Raw genomic sequence first — 19865 nt, forward strand, 5'->3', positions numbered from 1 at the left:
ACATAATGCTGCTCTCTGATTACATAGCAGAAACTGCTGACAGATTCTTGTTACGAAGGTAGTAAAAGACAGCAACCCATCATCTTTGCACCATACTTGCATTTGCTTTGTGTCCCTTTCCTCAGAATGACATACTCTTTATCTTTTGTTCGCAGAGTTTGTAACCTTGGTGAGCGAATCCTAAGCAAGAGAAGCTCTGTTGTTATTTTAGCAAAGCCTTTCCCCTCCTTGGACACCAATTTATTTATTGCTCCCGTTTTATACTCCACCTCTGGTCCCTGCCTCCTGGATCGCCGTGCTGGAACAAAGCGTAACACAATGCAATAAAGGGCAAAAACATCTCAGAAAATAGAATCTGCTTGTTTGTGTTTATTAATTCATTGTTTTATTATTATTTTCCTTGGGTATTTCACTTTGACATTTGTGTGGTTTAGGATTTAGTGAGGGCACATTAAGGCTGAGTTCACACGTGGCGTTTTTTTCGCGTTTCCGCGGCGGTTTCAACCGCGCGATTTTGCCGCGAAAACGTGAAAAATAAGCATCCCATGCATTCCTATGGGATTCCGCAATGCTGTGCTAATGCTGCGGTTTTTATCACGGCGGAATCGCTTCGCGGTGAAAACCGCAGCATGCTCATTAATTTTGCGGAATCACGGCGATCCCGCACCCATAGGAATGCATTGTTCTGCTTACTTTCCGCATGTGGCTGTGCACACCATGCGAAAAGTAAGCAGAACATTTGCGGATGGTACCCACGGTCCGGAGGAGAGGAGACTGTCCTCCGGGCTTTGGGTACCATATCCCTGTAAAAAATAGAATTTAAAATAAAAAATATTGTTATTCTCACCTTCCGACGTCCTGCGCAGCCTTCCCGCCTCTCTCCACGCTCCCGTTCCCAGTAAGCCTTTGCAAAAATGCCCGCGATGCCGTCCGTTTTCGCGGGATCGCGAAGTCTCGCGGTCATTCGTGTGACGTCATCTCGAATTACAGCAAGACGTCGCGATCCCGCGAGAACGTACGTCATCGCGGGCATTTTCGCAAAGGCTTACTGGGAACGGGAGCGTGGAGAGAGGCGGGAAGGCTGCGCGGGACATCGGAAGGTAAGAATAACACCATTTTTTATTTTTTACATTTTATCTTTTACTACTGATGCTGCATAGGCGGCCTCAGTAGTAAAAAGTTGGTCACACTTGTCAAACACTATGTTTGCCGAGTGTGACCAACCTGTCAATCAGTTCTCCAAGCGATGCTACAGATCGCTTGGAAAACGCTAGCATTTTGCAAGCTAATTATGCTTGCAAAATGCTAGTTTTTCCGCGGGAAAATCGCGGGAATTTAAAATGCGATTTTCCCGCAGAATAGAATTCCGGAACTCTCGCGGTAATTTCCGCGAGAATTCCGCTACGTGTGAACCCAGCCTCAGGGTATGTGCAGACAATGCCTTTTTCAGGCGGAGACCACTCCGACAGCTAAAAAAAGGGTTAAAAAATTAACATCTGCATTTATACTTAAATGTCATATGTTCAGGCTTTTGATCTTCTGGTAACCAAAGATGTGAAACGTGAGGATCCCAGGCCTTCATTGTAGTGACCCTCACTCCATTCACTTCTATGTGTCTATGGGAGCGATATTGTGTACTTGTGACCACTGCTCCCGTAGATAATGCACAGCACAAACACTGGACCCATATTCTTGAGAGCAGTTGGTGATTAATGTTGTTGGCAAGATAATCCCTTTAAAGAGAATCTGTCACCAGGTTTTTGCAGCATAGCGAAAGCAGCATAACGTAGAGACAGAGACCTTGATTCCAGCTATATGTCACTTACTGGGCTGCTTGCTGCAGTTTTGATAAAATCAATTTTATCAGCAGGTGATTATCACTAGATGACTAGTAAACCTGCTGCCAGGTAGTGCTCCATATTCATAACCCACCTCTTCCCGCTTCACTGTTTACCAGGTTTCTGCCTATGTACAGTGTACACAGAAAGCGGCCAATCAGTGGTGTGGGCGGGGTTATACAGGGCTCAGCGTTCAGAGAACTGGTAGATCTGCAGCAGAGAAAAAAGTGATTTTATCAAAACTGTAGCACGCAGCAAAGTAAGTGACACATCGCTGGAATCAGGGTCTCCACCCATACACCATGCTGCTGTTAATTAGAGTAGATTCTCTGGTGAGTATTCTTTCTTTACTAGCAAGAAATATTGCAGATTCTTAAGCCTCATGCACATTGCAAAGATACAATTTTATAGGAGGGAATATGGAGGGTCCATATGTGGCACAAATAATGCCTGCAGCTCTGTCATATAGAATAATGGAGGTCTGGTGTGCCTACATACTGTTTTTGTGTACACAGACCTATGGATACTAATTTAATAAGCGGAGTTATCTTAGAACCAATGCGGGGAAAAAGAGGAGCGCAGCATTGCAGCAAGATGTCTTACAAAGGACCTTTAAAAAAAAAAAAAGTTGGCCTTTACGAGTAACTTTTTCACTCTCTGTCACAATTGTCATAGTTATCTTGCGGGTGCACTGGCAGTTTTTTACGCTTCCCCTTACAAAGATTGGTCTAAAATGACTTAAAGGGAATCTGTCAGAACAATTCTAACCCAGAAACTGTTATATGGTCATACAAATGGAGATTCAGTGGCGCTTGTGTATGAGTGTAATTCCAGCAGCAACCACTAAGACACCTGTCACAAGGGTGTCAAAGAAATAAGGTAAAATAACTCATAATACTAGTATGCGCTTGGAACACTCATAAAGAAGAGGGAAATCTAAAAACCTCTTATAAGTGCTCTTTATGTAGCTGGATAATAGCGAGAAAATAGCAATTAGAAATAGACAATTGTAAGACCTCAGAAGAAGTGCTTAAGGGAAAAAAAAAAAAATATATATATATATATATATATATCTAGATATAGATATATATATATATAGATGCTGGTGGCAATCTTAGTTCCAACCTGAACACTCATTAAAAACTAAAAAGGCATGTGTGAGGGTAAAAACCGGAAATCACTGAACAGGTTATATACTGCAGGGTACTTCTCCCTGATAGCAGCTTAAAATCAAATCAAAGTCAAATTGCAGCCTGTGAACGGCTGTGCAGAGTAGCCGCAATAGTAAATGCACAAGTCAGAGAGCGGTACCTGTAAAGATAATGCGATGCGAAGTCCTCACTCCAGTAAGTGGTGCAGGTTAGATTAGAGCTTTTTGCTCCAGCGCTTGGAAAAAGAGGGGGGGGGGGTTGTACACTGGGGTATAGACGAGTTACAGGGGCTGCCCCGGCCGGTGGCAGCCTCCTATCAGTGTACCTCCAGCTGTGGAGCAGACGTGAGCGGCCTCTCGTGCTCCGGCGTCTGTCAGCTGCTCCAGGTATACAGGACCTTCATGATGTGAGTCAGCACATGACCACGTCGGTTTCACTTGCTGGTGGTTGCGGCGGGGACCAATGGACTTTCCAACATGTTTCAAAGACTAACTGTCTTCTTCCTCAGGGATGGTCCCCCCACCACAGGAGGATTATTTAAGCAGTCCCGCCGCTTAAGCAAGTTTAACCCAATTAACTTAATAGAAGCCAAAAAGTTCTATTTCACTATTTAACCCCTTCGGTATTAGGGTGTCCAATGCAAATATCCAGCGGCTCTCAGCGCGCGACGTTAGCTTTATATGGTTGCCTTTACGCACTTGTGACTTAACATGTTCAATTCCTGTGAAGATAAGGTTATTCACAGAGCCTCCATGACATTCTGCAAAATGTTCAGAGAGGGGATGACCCAGAAATGTTCTCTTTATATTTCTTATATGTTCCTTAATCCGTATCTGCAGGGATCTTTTCGTGCGTCCTACATATATCTTCTGGCATGGACATTGGATGGTATATATGACACTCTCCGTTTTACAAGTAATAAAATCTGATATTTCCAATTTATTAGAATTATTGCTCCCCATAGCCCATTGTTGTTTAGGGCTCATAGTTTGTTGCATTTTTTGCAGGGAAAAAAACCTTTTAAATTGCCTATAAAAGATGGAGTAGGTGCATTAATATGGTTATTTAATACAGTGGGGGCAATCATACTACCAATATTACGGGCTTTTCTGAAAACGAACTTTGGACCTGGTGGGATTGAGAATCCTATAATTTTATCCTCTTTCACAATGTCCCAATGTTTTTTGACAATTCTAGTCAAAATATGACAGTTTGAGTTGTGTTCGGTTATAATAGGGATAAAATCCTCAAAGGGAGTATTTTTCTTATTAGTATTGTTTATCCTTCTCAGAGTAGCACTAGGTTTATTTCTGGCTTTTGCTTCCTCCCGAGTTGTTGTAGCCTTTCTTCAGAAATTGATGAGTTAGCGCAGATTCTTCGGAATCATAATCCTGAATTTTAGAGCAATTCCTGCGAATTCTGATGTACTGAAGACACGGGTTTGAATGGAGTTATCCTCAATTTTTATTGAGGATAACTCCATTCAAACCCGAGTCTTCCATAAGCCTACAGATGCAAACAGCTACATCCCAATAGACAGCTGCCATTTACCTAATTGGCTAGTAAATGTACCTAAGAGTCAGTACATCAGAATTCAGGATTATGATTCTGAAGCATCTGCACTAACTCATCAATTTCTGGAGAAAGGCTACAACAACTCAGGAGGAAGCAAAAGCCAGAAATAAACCTAGTGCTACTCTGAGAAGGATAAACAATACTAATAAGAAAAATACTCCCTTTGAGGATTTTATCCCTATTATAACCGAATACAACTCAAACTGTACATTGGGACATTGTGAAAGAGGATAAAATTATAGGATTCTCAATCCCACCAGGTCCAAAGTTCGTTTTCAGAAAAGCCCGTAATATTGGTAGTATGATTGCCCCCACTGTATTAAATAACCATATTAATGCACCTACTCCATCTTTTATAGGCAATTTAAAAGGTTTTTTTCCCTGCAAAAAAATGCAACAAACTATGAGCCCTAAACAACAATGGGCTATGGGGAGCAATAATTCTAATAAATTGGAAATATCAGATTTTATTACTTGTAAAACGGAGAGTGTCATATATACCATCCAATGTCCATGCCAGAAGATATATGTAGGACGCACGAAAAGATCCCTGCAGATACGGATTAAGGAACATATAAGAAATATAAAGAGAACATTTCTGGGTCATCCCCTCTCTGAACATTTTGCAGAATGTCATGGAGGCTCTGTGAATAACCTTATCTTCACAGGAATTGAACATGTTAAGTCACAAGTGCGTAAAGGCAACCATATAAAGCTAACGTCGCGCGCTGAGAGCCGCTGGATATTTGCATTGGACACCCTAATACCGAAGGGGTTAAATAGTGAAATAGAACTTTTTGGCTTCTATTAAGTTAATTGGGTTAAACTTGCTTAAGCGGCGGGACTGCTTAAATAATCCTCCTGTGGTGGGGGGACCATCCCTGAGGAAGAAGACAGTTAGTCTTTGAAACATGTTGGAAAGTCCATTGGTCCCCGCCGCAACCACCAGCAAGTGAAACCGACGTGGTCATGTGCTGACTCACATCATGAAGGTCCTGTATACCTGGAGCAGCTCACAGACGCCGGAGCACGAGAGGCCGCTCACGTCTGCTCCACAGCTGGAGGTACACTGATAGGAGGCTGCCACCGGCCGGGGCAGCCCCTGTAACTCGTCTATACCCTGTGTACAAACCCCCCCCCCCCCCTCTTTTTCCAAGCGCTGGAGCAAAAAGCGCTAATCTAACCTGCACCACTTACTGGAGTGAGGACTTCGCATCGCATTATCTTTACAGGTACCGCTCTCTGACTTGTGCATTTACTATTGCGGCTTCTTGTTATATGGTCATGCTGCACTCTGATGTCACATGCGACTTTACTGATGCAATCTGTTGTGTCCTGCCTGAAAAATACCTGTTTTAGTTTATATGCAAATGAGGCTTAAGTGCTCAGGGTGTGATCAAAGCTCTTACCAAGCCTCTGATTCCCAGGCTTTATTCACCACCCAGCCCCACCTTCCTCTGGTTGACTGACAGCTTGTCGGCTTGAGTACACAGCTGTCAGTCAAGCCAAGGAAGGTGGGGCTGGGCGGGAAATAAAGAGAGGGGGACAGAGGCTTGGTAAGTGCTCTTATCATGGCCAGAGATCTTAAGCCTCATGTGTAATATGAATTAAAATTGTCTTTATCAGGCAGCAAGAGATTACATCAGTCAGGGTGGGGAACACATTATCTTTTACAGATGACCCTATAATTAGTTTGGGGGATGGATCGTACTAGCAGATTCCCTTTAAAAGGATACTGTCACATTAATCAGAGTCCGGCTACTGCATTGCAAACATATTTGAAAGTGAGCTATGGCACAAAGTAATTAGTCCAAGAGGCAGATCCCCCTTTGCTTTTCCCCACCCGTTCAGACTGACAGGTCTCTCCATGTACACAGACATATGGAGAGATCTGTCATTCTGGGGAACTGGGGAGAAGCCAATGGGAGCCTGTCTGACTGTTCAACAAGTCATCAATGAGCTGCCAACTATGTTCATCTCTGAAACACTAAGTAACACATTCATGTTTGTGATGCAAAAATGTGTTTCTGATTCATGATGCTCGTGGTTCAGGTAGCATGAATTTGTTATGTCTTGGCAGGCCCCAGGGGAAGGGACAGGACATTAGTCATGTACTGCCCCTAGACTAAACATAAAACAAGACAAAAATCTTGTCTGGAATAATATCACATCTGAGAGCAGCATGATGCAAGGGCAGAGACCCTGACTCCATCAATATATAATTTACTGGGCTGCTTACTGAAGTTTTGATAAAACTCAGTTTTATCTGCTGCGGACCTAGCAGTTCTCTAATGATGAGCTCTTATATAACCCTGCCCACACCACTGATTAGCAGCTTTTGTGTACATTGTGCATTGGCATTTTTCTGCCTATCAGTAGTGGAGGAAGGGTTGTATGAAGCTCATGAATATTGAGGACTACATGGCAGCATGACGACTAGTCCTCTAGTGATAAATTCACTGGTTTATCAGCAAGTTTATTAAAACAACAGTAAGCAGCCCAGTAAGTGACACATCGCTGGAATCAGAGTCTTCGTCTCCCACTATTCTGCTCTCAGATAAGGTAGCAAAAACCTAGTGACAGATTCCCTTTAACAGGGATTTATTAGGACCATAATTCTCATTGGCTAAATATTTTAGCTGGTGAAAAAAATGTTTTTTTATATACAGATTTTATAATAACATAAAATGTATTGCACATTTTTAGTACAACATATAACCAAGGGGTTTCTAATAGGTCTCTTGCTAGAAACCAGAAGTCAAAATTCTGCCATTCCCAAGGCCCTAGCGACAAAGTGAATGATCGCTCAGCCTCCCAATGAAATGCAGAGGCGTGCTGGGCTGTCAGTTTTGTGAATGACAGTCCGGTTGCCCAATCAGTGGTAGGAGCGTGCTGGGCTGTCAGTTTTAAAAATGACAGCCCAGTCATTCAATTAGTGGTAGGGGTGTGCCAGGATGTCAATATTGTGACTGACATATCAGCTGTCCACTTAAGTCAGGTTTGCTACGTTTTGCAGATTTGCCATTCTAAATGATTGCCTGGCTATTACTAGCTTTAGCTCGGTGGTGGTGTGTACCTTGCTCTTTAGTGCTCTGTTATTTTGATCTTTTGCTCCCCGACATTGAAACTTGCATTTGACCATCCGCTTGCCTAGCCCTTTTGTCTCAATCTGCTACCTCCCCAAAATTCTAACATTGGTCTGTGACCTGTTTACTCCTCTGTCTTGCCCCTCTGTTTTTAATTAACTCTCCTGGCATTTGATCCCAAACCTCTTGCTTCCCTACCTCATGGCTTTTCTGTGAGGAGTGATGTTTACAAGTATCACATCAGAGACTTCATGGTTATTGAATAGTCCATCAACCAGAATCTGCAACACACCAGCAGAAGGCTGCCTGTGATGCTGAGTTACTTCTCACAGACAAGCCATAAGTAGGGATAATCAAGGAGTCGGAAGTCAAAAAGCCAGGAGGGTACATCATAAACAGAAGAAAGAAAAAAAGGTAACCGTCCAAAGTCAAAATACCGGGAAGATAGCAGATCAGAACGAAGAGGTAAAACAGACAGATGGTCAGAATGAGGTCCAAGGTCAGACAATGAAAGATCAAACAGAACACAAGGCACAGAGAGACCAACCACACAAAAGGTGAATATACATCTGGCAGAGGTCTTAAATAACAGCCCAGTAGTCAAGCAATCACCTGGGACAATGAACACCTGGAGACAGCAAGCACCTCCCAGTCTCCGACTGGATGGCCTAGCTGTCAATGAAGACACCGACAGCTCAGCACGCCCCTGCACAAGACTGGACACTGAGCTGTCAAAGTACTGACAGCTTTACCATGCCCCTGTACCAGATTAGACAGCTGAGCCATCAATAACTGCATCCCAGACACACTGAGGGGTGGAATTATTACAGTACTGCCTCTTCTATGGAGGCAATCGGACCTCCAGGCTTCCCAGGAAATTTTGGATGGAAGGCTCTGACTTCACATCTCTAGCTGGGACCCAGGATGTCTCCTCTGGTTGGTATCCCCTCCAGTTGTTGAAGGAATTTTGGACCCCACAAGAATCCATAACCTTCTGAACTCCAAACCACCGTTGACAGAAACTGGAGAAGGTGGGGATGAGGGAGACACCACTGAAGGGAAAAACTCATTTGATAGGGATATATGGAACACATTAGGGATGCAAAGGGATGGCGGAAGCTTTATTCTGAATACCAATGGATTGACCACCTCTACGCTCTCATATGGACCAATAAACTTTGGACCCAACTTTGCCAACGGCACTTTAAGTTTAATTTTCCTAAATTACAAGCAAACCATATCCCCAATTTTAAAAACAGGACCCTCCAAACGTCTTCTATCGGCATTCCGTTTCTGGCTAATCTGAGCGGTCCCAATATTCTTTTGAAACTCCCTCCAGACATCCCCTAGTCTCTGCATGGTGACCTCTATCCCAGGGCATTGAGAACTAATCATAGAAAATTCACCACCATAATTACAGAAAAATGGAGAGGTTCCAGCAGACTATAAACTCAACTGTTAAAGACAAACTCAGAGAGAGGTAAAAATGAAGACCAGTCTTCCTTCCGAACTGCCACAAAGCACCTTAAAATGCGTTCTAAAGATTGATTTGTCCTCTCAGTCTGACCCTTGGTTATAGAGTGGTAAGCAGATGAAAATGACAAATTCACCACGCGTTTACCACAAAAAGCTCTCCAGAATTTAGAGACAAATTGCACTCCCCTATCAGTTACAGGGATCCCATGTAATCTTACAATATGAGACCTGGAGAGTGTTTCTGTATTAGGTAATCCTGACAAAGGAACAAAATGAGCTTGCTTGCTGAATCGGTCAACTCCCACACAGCTGTTTTCCCACCAGACAGAGGCAAATCCGTGATTAAATCCATGGACAAATGAGTCCATGTTCTTTGTGGAATTGGCAATAGAGCCTAGAGCAGCGGAAGGAGCCAACAACTGGACTTTAGGGATCTCCTATTCCAACTTCGAGGTTATCACAAAAACCATAATACTCTGAGGAACAATGTTTCCACTGTTTCACACGAACTTCATCGCTGTAAAGGTGGTGAGAAGAAGAGTGAAATTATGTACTAATATTTATTAATGTTTTATTGTTATTACTGTTTTATATAAATTTGCATTATATCCTTATGGCCACTTTGTGCCTCGGTTTTCCTGAAGGTTTTACCTCCAGAACATCCCCAGGGATTGGGGAAGGATGTCCATAAGGGAACCATTACAAGACAAAGGGATATAGTTAACAGCTTGGGATTAGCCCAAATTTTGGAAGAAGTTAGATCTGATAAAAAGGGGAAGCACTTCCTAATTAAAAAGAGAGAGGAGTAGGAAGTCTCTGACATTGTGAAATTCTACAAGTTAAAGGTCAGCGGAGGCATAGGCGGTGAAGCGTCCTTTCAGTCTCAAGTATCCCAAACAGCACGAGGACACAGCTGAAGTTTTGTGCAGATCCCGGGTCGGTCCAGGGCCTAGGGCCAATAAGAAGCATCGGAGTCCATGGCTATTTTTCCCATAAGCAGAAGAGGTTGGTTAGGTCACAACGAGAGAGAGAGATGGGTCTCAGGGAACCTGTAATGATGGATAGGAAGCCACTGAAATCAACAGTCTGTTGAGGTGGGTGCAGGTCGGGCAGAATGGAGGTAAGAACTGATAGTATACTGGGCAAAGGGAACACCACCCAGAGGCGACTCTATCTCATTCTGTACACCGCAGCCTTATGTATCCGAATTACACAGTAAAGCCGAACCCTTTGAACCGGACCAAAAGTCTCCTGTTATGTGTGCAGCTGTATCCGGTCCCAAGGACGAGGAGGTAGCAAGGACTCCCAAACAACAAGTGAGTACAGAACGAATCCCACAGCACAACAGATTCCTGTTTAGAAGAGGGGTGAAGAGAAGTCAGAACCGGCCCACAGCTTAGCAAGAGTCCTTTTCTCGCCCCATGGTTCCGCGTCCTCTCTCCCATTAGGGTGCTAGTATGGTTAGCACTTATATTCTGTAGTGCTGATGATCTTGAACCCCTGACAATCTATTCATCTCACGTACTCAGTTTTTTCTAGGCCCATTACCTCTTGGAGTTATATATTCTGGGCCTTACTGATAGATATCGTCTTCCAGAACCCGTCCCCGGTTGATCACTCCATCTCTAAATCACTTCTGCTTTTGATCTTGCTAGCTCTTCTCACTGTAGTAACACCCCAGAGTGCTGCACTGCTCACAATGGACCTTAAATCCTCTTTCTGTGCAGGCCTGGACATATTTAACTCTCTGACAGGAAACTGTCACCTTCCCTTCAATCTATCCCCTCCCACTCTTGGCTAATTCCAAACATCAACTCTCACTCTCCCTACTGTCAAACTACTCACACTATCAATATTTCTAACACCTTTAACGCACAACACAATTCACATTATACATCACATAATATTTAAATTTGTTTCTTCAAGAGGTAAACGTGTGCAGCATGTCCATCTCCATACATACAGTATGTGCTACGTATTACACTCAGGCAAGAGAGATTCCTGCTCTCCTATGTCTGTGTATGGCAGACATTACAGCAGCTAGTCTTTACTCAGCAGCACAAAGACACCTGGAAACTAGAGATATTGCCTGCGGAGGGAAAAAAAACAGCGCATAACAGTACGATGCAAGTCACTGAGGATAACTGAAGTGGAATGTCACATAAGGCTAGTGTCACATGATCGTATATTCTCTCTCTGCGAGAGAATCAGATCAATTATGTTAATGAGAATCTGCCTAAATTCTGTTCCGAGTTTGAGCAGTGTCATCTTAGTGTCACCTAGTGACAGGGCGCCATGTTATACATCGCCTAGTGACAGGACGCCATGTTATACATCGCCTAGTGACAGGACGCCATGTTATACATCGCCTAGTGACAGGACACCATGTTATTCATCACCTAGTGACAGGACGCCATGTTATACATCGCCTAGTGACAGGACGCCATGTTATACATCGCCTAGTGACAGGACGCCATGTTATACATCACCTAGTGACAGGACGCCATGTTATACATCGCCTAGTGACAGGACGCCATGTTATACATCGCCTAGTGACAGGACGCCATGTTATACATCGCCTAGTGACAGGACGCCATGTTATACATCGCCTAGTGACAGGACGCCATGTTATACATCGCCTAGTGACAGGACGCCATGTTATACATCACCTAGTGACAGGACGCCATTTTATACATCACCTAGTGACAGGACACCATGTTATACATCACCTAGTGACAGGACGCCATGTTATACATCACCTAGTGACAGGACGCCATTTTATACATCACCTAGTGACAGGACGCCATGTTATACATCGCCTAGTGACAGGACGCCATGTTATACATCACCTAGTGACAGGGCGCCATGTTATACATCACCTAATGTCAAAGCAGTGGACCCTTGTCCGATGGTTACATGGCAACATGGACCTGTTTTTATTTGGGTTGGGTAGTTTAAGGGTTAATGCTGTCTCTAAGTTTCTTTTTTCAGGTTCTGAGGAATTGTTTTATTAATTGGCTGGTTATTAACCAATAAGAAATCGAGTTGTGTGAATTGACCCGGTAACGGGCTTTGATTGGTCTGCCTTTTCGGCGGGAGTGAAAGGACTATATATACTGGAACCTGAGGTGATTTCATCACTTTTCAACTTTGAAGTTAAGAAGATGGACGCTCTGCTAGCACAGCTGTTATCTCGTGTGAGGGAAGAAGGAGGGGAGTCATGGTTACGTGACTGCTTATCTCAGCCTGTGTTATCAAATACCTCAGCAGCTGCGGGGGTTTCTGTGGAGAATGCCCCCGATGTGATTGTTCCTGCAGCTGAAGCCATGGAGAGTGGTGAAAGCAGGAGTGGATCCAGGTTGCGGAGGCCAAGAGAAGCTTATTCCCCACCGCCCCCTACCCCTCGCAGACACCGTGCTGCAGTGAGGAGGTCCCCTGCGGAGGCTCAGCGGGCCAGGGCCCCATCTAGAAGCAGAAATGACAGGAGGAGAGGATCTCGTTCTCTGTCACGGGACTCTGGCGCCATCTTGTGTTCGGCCAGGGAATTGCAACCTCAGGAGAGGTTTATTGAGAGGAGAAGAGATGAGTGTGTTCTGCCACAGGCTGAAGCACAAGCCCAGGTTCTGCAAGTACCCGCGGGAAGAGGAGATGTTGGAGTTGTTTGTCGCTACGCCCAAGCTCATCCTAGCCAAGGGCAGACTGGGGCTGCCAGAGGATCAGAAGCCCCGTATCTGGCTGTGGTGTGGATACCTCATGACCTTCAGGCCGACGTTCAGCCTCTTCCTAGGTGCCGGACCTCTTCGACTTCACAGGAACCAAACATGGAACGACCTGCTACTGCTGGTGAGATTGACGCTTTTTCTTCTCTTAATGCAGCTAGGGCTTCTCCTGCTTTTGTTCAGGACTTAGTTAATAGGGTTGTGGCGGAAGTTAGAAGTTCAATGGGGGTTAATTCTCAGATGTTACCCTCAGCTGTCGGAGCTGTGGGGGTGGATGAATCCCTTTACCGCGAGGCTATGACCTGCGTTGTCTCCCCTTTGGGCTTCCATCTCAGTCAGTCAGTCAAAGATAAAATATGGAATAAGGATTATGTTGACATTTTCTCATTGCTGCCTGGTGGGAAGGATTATAGCTCTCGGCTTGAGAGGAAAGAAGCAGACGGCGATGAGAAGAAGAAAACTTTTAAATCTTTTCATATGTGGCTTCAGGCCTTCAATATTTTTGCCGCTGTTTTAGGGGAAAAACATCCCTCGCTATGCAGTGGGCTGTTTCAGCACTCAGACTCTATCTTGGAGGCTTACAAAAGCTTTGGAGGGGTCGCATGGCTTCATTATGACGAAGCGTTTCGTCAGAAAATGGCCGTGCACCCCTCGCTGGCGTGGGGTACTAAGGATGTGGGCCTTTGGCTCAACCTTATGCTGCCTCAAAAGTCCGCAGGACCTAAACAGCAAAGCAGCTTGCCTTTGAAAAAGGGTTTCTGCTTTGCTTTTAATGACTCTATGTGTAAGTGGCAGGCAAACTGTCAGTTTCGCCACGAGTGCTCCTTTTGCGGCGGCAGTCACCCCGCCGCAAAATGTTTTAAGAAGGCAAATCAGCTGTCTCAGCAGCCACAAGGTGGTGGGAGGGACTCAATTTTCAAGAGCTCGGACGCCTGTGAAGGTACTAAATATGGTCCCGTGGTTGGACCGTTACCCCGACCACAAGAAGGCCGAGTTAATCAGTAATGGTTTTTTGTTTGTTTTTTTTGTACCTGGTTTTTCTGGTATTGGTTGTACGGTCTCAGGTAATTTGTCTTCAGTGCATTCGTTTTCCTCTGAGGTTCGGGCTCATATTGAAAAGGAGTTGTCTTTGGATCGGATCGCGGGTCCGTTTTTAGAGCCTCCGTTTTCAGGTTTTCGGGTTTCCCCTTTGGGTGCCGTACCCAAGAGGGATTCGCATGCGGTAAGAGTGATTCATCATCTTTCTTATCCAAAAGGATCGTCATTGAATGATCAAGTCGATCCGTCGGAGTTTCCGGTTTCATACACGCCGTTTGATGTAGCAGTGGACGCTCTGCGTCGGTTTGGCCGTTTCACTCTTTTGGCTAAGGCGGACATCAAGTCGGCTTTTCGTCTTCTCCCGGTCAGTCCAGAGGGTTTTAATTCGCTGGGTTTTTCGTTCGACAATTTGTTTTATTTTGATAAATGCCTCCCGATGGGATTCTCGCTCTCTTGTTTTTACTTTGAATCTTTTTCGACGTTGTTGGAATGGGCGACTTTTGAGTAAGCGAATTGCGGGTTTATTTTACATTATTTGGATGATTTTTTGTTTTTCGGTACGGAGATTTCGGGAGATTGCTTTAAACTGCTGGATACTTTTCAGCGTTTAATGGAGTTTTTTGGTGTTCCTCTGGCGCCTGAGAAAACAGTTGGTCCTTGTACGTGTCTGGAATTCTTAGGTGTGATTTTAGATTCTTCCGCGATGGAATTGAGGCTTCCTCTGGACAAAGTTCAAAAAATGGTTTCCCTGATTGATTCTTTGCTGCTTAGGAAGAAAGCTACTTTGAGAGAATTCCAATCTCTTTTGGGATCTTTGAATTTTGCCTTGAGGATCTTGCCAATGGCTAGAGCATTTTCCCGTCGGCTGTATGACAGTATTAAGGGAGTCCATGGTGCAGGCGATCATATTCGGTTAACAGCGGAGCTTCGTTCGGATCTTGGTGTTTGGAGGAAATTCCTGGTGTCCTTTAATGGGATTAGTGTAATGCAAGAGGATTTTGTGGACTCCGACGCATTGTCGGTTTTTATTCGTTCTTTTCCTTCCTCTGGTTTTGTGATCTGTTTTTGTTCCACGTGGGATTCATGGTCGTGGCCGTCGTAATGGGTGGCTTCTGGGATTGTTTCTGGCTCTGCTCTTCTGGAAGTGTTCGCAGTTTTGGTATTGTTGACGTGGTGGGGTGAATGTTTAGCTAATAAACGTGTCCGGGTGAGGCTGGAGTTGGTTGGTTCGGTCTTTGCGATTAACACTTTGGCTACTAAATGCAGTTTCATGGCTAGGGTTTTGAGGGAGTTGGTTTTGACCTGTCTTTTGCATAACATTTGGATAAAGGCTTCTTTGCATCAGGAGCAAGGTCAATTTTTTGGTGGTTTTGTCTCACGACAGCGTTTGGAAGACTTTCTGTGTCAACATCCAAGGATGGAGCGAGAAAGTGTCCCTTGCCCGCAATCCTTGTGGGGTGTGATGGGGATATCATCCAGTCACTGATACGTAATTCTCTGGCTCCTTCGACTTGGTGTTCTTATTCAGCATCTTGGTCTGATTGGAAGATGTTCTGTTCAGTACATAATTGTCATTGTTTGTCCTACGACGCTAGTTTAACCCTAGCCTTCTTGCAAGAAAAGGTAAAGTCTGGTGTCAGTTCTTCCGGTCTCCATCGGATTTTGGCTGGGATCTCCTTTTTCATGCAACTTTACGGTCGGACGTCTTTACATGGGCTTTTTCCGGTGCGCCAATTTCTAAAGGGTTTAAGGAAAGCGAATTTTCGTCCGGACTGTAGACGGCCTATATCAGTGGACCTGCTGATGCGGTTATGGGACACTTTGCCCAAGGTCTGTTTCGATTCATTCGAATCTTGCTTATTCCGGACGTGCTTTGTTTTTGCATTTTTTGGCGCGTTTCGGGTTTGCGAACTGGTCGCCTTGAACAAGGTTTCGCCGTCAGGTTTACAGGTCTCTGACGTTTACCGTTTATTTTTCTTCGGTCATTATTCGGCTCCGTCGTTCCAAAACAGATCAACTGGGTAAAGGCGTGTTGATTCGGCTTGGGGCCGTTACAGATTCTCCGATTTGCCCTAAGGCAAACTTGGTACGTTGGTTTTCTTTCCGCCCTAAAGTCAATGGCCCATTATTTTTGCACGGCTCTTTGGAGCCGGTCACGAAATTCCAATTTGGTGTTTTACTTAAGAAATGTTTGCTATTTTTGGGTCTGGGACACCTAAGAATTACCCCACATTCTTTTAGGATCGGGGCCGCAATTGAAGCGGCCCGTCTTGGGCTGTCAGAAGACAGGATTAAACGTCTGGGAAGGTGGGAATCTAATAGAGTAGAATTGTATATTCGTCCTGACCTGGCATTCACGGTTTAATTTTTGTTCTTTTTTTATAGGTCCTAGGACTATATGGATAGTAGGACATTCTTACGTTCATTGGGCTCATCTTAGAGCAAGTTTTCGGCCTTATGCAAACAATTTGTCTTTCGATCCGGCTACCGTCCGTATTTTTTGGCATGGCGTTCGTGGCTTGCGCTGGGGGGATCTGTGCCAGCTTATTAGAGAGCTCTCATCCTCCTGTCCTCTTCCCGATCTGTTGATTGTTCATCTCTCGGGGAACGACTTGGGTAAGATCCGGACTTGGGATTTGTTTTGGTTAATGCAGAGGGATATGAATTTACTCCGTTCTATGTTTCCCGGGACTTTTCTGTTTTTTTCTGAAGTCGTTCCCCGTTTGATCTGGAATGGTGGCCCGTTAGGTTTTGTGAACGGTATCAGGAAAAGGATTAACAGGAGGATGGAAAGATTCATGTCTAGTCTAGGTTTTTTCTCTTTTCGCCATTTGGATTTGGAAGGCTTTTTGCCGGGCCTGTATCGTCCGGATGGTGTTCATCTGGGGGACATAGGCCTCGATATCTTTAATTTGGGCCTCCAGACGGTTGTGGAGCAGTGGCTGGTTGTTTTGGGGGTGGTCAGCCATTCGTGATGGCTGCCCGTTTGGGTACGATTGCTCTTTTCAATGAGCGAATTTTGGTTATCGGATTAATAAAGGAATTATTTATGGAATTATTTATTAAAGAATTATTTATTTGGTGGATTTTGTTTTTTCCCATGGATTTCAGTAACCCTTAATAAAGTTTACATGGCCACTTTTCTCCACATATGTCTGGATGTCTCAATTATTTATTATAGAGTATTTAAGTTTGTTGGGTCCTATGTTGCCATGTCAAAGCAGTGGACCCTTGTCCGATGGTTACATGGCAACATGGACCTGTTTTTATTTGGGTTGGGTAGTTTAAGGGTTAATGCTGTCTCTAAGTTTCTTTTTTCAGGTTCTGAGGAATTGTTTTATTAATTGGCTGGTTATTAACCAATAAGAAATCGAGTTGTGTGAATTGACCCGGTAACGGGCTTTGATTGGTCTGCCTTTTCGGCGGGAGTAAAAGGACTATATATACTGGAACCTGAGGTGATTTCATCACTTTTCAACTTTGAAGTTAAGAAGATGCCCGCCCGCCCGCCCTCCCCAATTTTATGTATTTCTCTCTTTTTCCGTCATGAAAACTTTATTAGAGTTGGGTACGATTGCTCTTTTCATTGAGCGAATTTTGGTTATCGGAGTAATAAAGGAATTATTTATGGAATTATTTATTAAAGAATTATTTATTTGGTGGATTTTGGTTTTTCCCATGGATTTCAGTAACCCTTAATAAAGTTTACATGGCCACTTTTCTCCACATATGTCTGGATGTCTCAATTATTTATTATAGAGTATTTAAGTTTGTTGGGTCCTATGTTGCTATGACAGGACGCCATGTTATACATCATCTAGTGACAGGACGCCATGTTATACATCACCTAGTGACAGGACGCCATGTTATACATCACCTAGTGACAGGACGCCATGTTATACATCACCTAGTGACAGGACGCCATGTTATACATCACCTAGTGACAGGACGCCATGTTATACATCACCTAGTGACAGGACGCCATGTTATACATCGCCTAGTGACAGGACGCCATGTTATACATCGCCTAGTGACAGGACGCCATGTTATACATCGCCTAGTGACAGGACGCCATGTTATACATCCCCTAGTGACAGGATGCCATGTTATACATCACCTAGTGACAGGGCGCCATGTTATACATCACCTAGTGACAGGACGCCATGTTATACATCACCTAGTGACAGGACGCCACGTTATACATCACCTAGTGACAGGACGCCATGTTATACATCACCTAGAGACAGGACGCCATGTTATACATCACCTAGTGACAGGACGCCATGTTATACATCACCTAGTGACAGGGCGCCATGTTATACATCACCTAGTGACAGGACGCCATGTTATACATCACCTAGTGACAGGACGCCATTTTATACATCACCTAGTGACAGGACGCCATGTTATACATCACCTAGAGACAGGACGCCATGTTATACATCACCTAGTGACAGGACGCCATGTTATACATCACCTAGTGACAGGGCGCCATGTTATACATCACCTTGTGACAGGGCGCCATGTTATACATCACCTAGTGACAGGACGCCATGTTATACATCACCTAGTGACAGGACGCCATTTTATACATCGCCTAGTGACAGGACGCCATGTTATACATCACCTAGTGACAGGACGCCATGTTATTCATCACCTAGTGACAGGGCGCCATGTTATACATCACCTAGTGACAGGGCGCCATGTTATACATCACCTAGTGACAGGGCGCCATGTTATACATCACCTAGTGACAGGACGCCATTTTATACATCACCTAGTGACAGGACGCCATGTTATACATCACCTAGTGACAGGACGCCATGTTATACGTCACCTAGTGACAGGACGCCATGTTATACATCACCTAGTGACAGGACGCCATGTTATACATCACCTAGTGACAGGGCGCCATGTTATACATCACCTAGTGACAGGACGCCATGTTATACATCACTGTTGTGAGTTCATTTTCCCCTTCATTACTGAGGCCCGAGGAACTCCCTCTTCTGGTAAAGAAAGGTAGTGAGCCTGATTATCAAACACCTGAGGCTGATGATGATGACTGGCTGAGTGGAGTTACTGACTGGATATAAGGCTGCCGACGCCCTTCTGCCCTGTGGGTGATTTCTCTGTGGGATCCTTGGAGACCAGTCTGAATTCCTGCTCCTCTAAAGCTAAGTTTGCTGCTCGGCCTTTTGCATTGGTGCTTTGACTTTGTTTTGCTTTGTTTTTCTGGATTTCTGCCATTCCCTGCTGGGGTGTGCTGAATTCCTTTAGCTCTGTCTTCTGAAAATACCTGAGTGCTGATTTAGTTTTTGAAGCCTAGCTGCTTCAGGGCCTTTTTCATATCAGCTTGTTGGCTTATGTCTTTGATAGGGTTTTGGCAGATTGCAGACAGCAGCCTTCCTGTCCTTTCCTATCTAGGTAGTTTTGGGCCCCGTCTTTGCTCAGTCTATCTTTCTGTCTGTGTTAGTGTTTTCATCTTGCTTCACCGTCATTATATGTTGGGGGCTGCCTATTGCTTTGGGGTCTGCTCTGGGGCAGTTTAGATTTCCCCTTTCTTTCTTTAGGCCTATTTAATTCTCCGGCTGTGTTCGAGGGGTCTAGGGCATCGTAGGAACCCCCCACGGCTACTGCTAGTTGTGTTGATAGGTTCAGGGGTCTGCAATCTGATAGTTGCCAACTTCTCTGGTTTTCTGGACTTAGCTTGTATTTCTGTTTTTGCCTCCTACGGTGACTCATTCATAACAGAATCACCCGCCATACCGCAGATCCTAGGGTACTCAATAGCAGGAAAGAATTGTAAGAAAAAAAAAAAGTGTGTATATTTTTTCCTCTATATCTCTGAGGCCGTAGGGGGAATTTTTTTTCTCTCAATGGAGATAAAGCAATTGTCTGATCGTGTGGAGCAGCTCGCTGCGGAAGTGCGGGGAATTTCCGCCTACCTTGCTCATTCACATGCTGCTGAACCAAAGATTC

General features: G+C 44.5%; 1 protein-coding gene across 2 annotated transcripts in view; it reads left to right on the top strand.

The window, feature by feature from the left end:
• PVALB (parvalbumin) overlaps nucleotides 1-354 on the top strand; it is a 40649-nt gene extending 40295 nt beyond the window's left edge. For both annotated transcript variants that reach the window (XM_073574361.1, XM_073574362.1), the window contains exon 5: nucleotides 156-354. In XM_073574361.1, the coding sequence (XP_073430462.1) occupies nucleotides 156-184 (29 nt within the window). In that variant the 3' untranslated portion in view covers nucleotides 185-354. The remainder of the gene's footprint in view (nucleotides 1-155) is intronic.
• The last annotated feature ends 19511 nt before the right edge of the window (nucleotides 355-19865 follow it).

This window comes from Dendrobates tinctorius, unplaced genomic scaffold (genome assembly GCF_039654945.1).
Source record: "Dendrobates tinctorius isolate UK_male_01 unplaced genomic scaffold, ASM3965494v1 ptg000038l, whole genome shotgun sequence".
Lineage (NCBI taxonomy): Eukaryota > Metazoa > Chordata > Amphibia > Anura > Dendrobatidae > Dendrobates > Dendrobates tinctorius.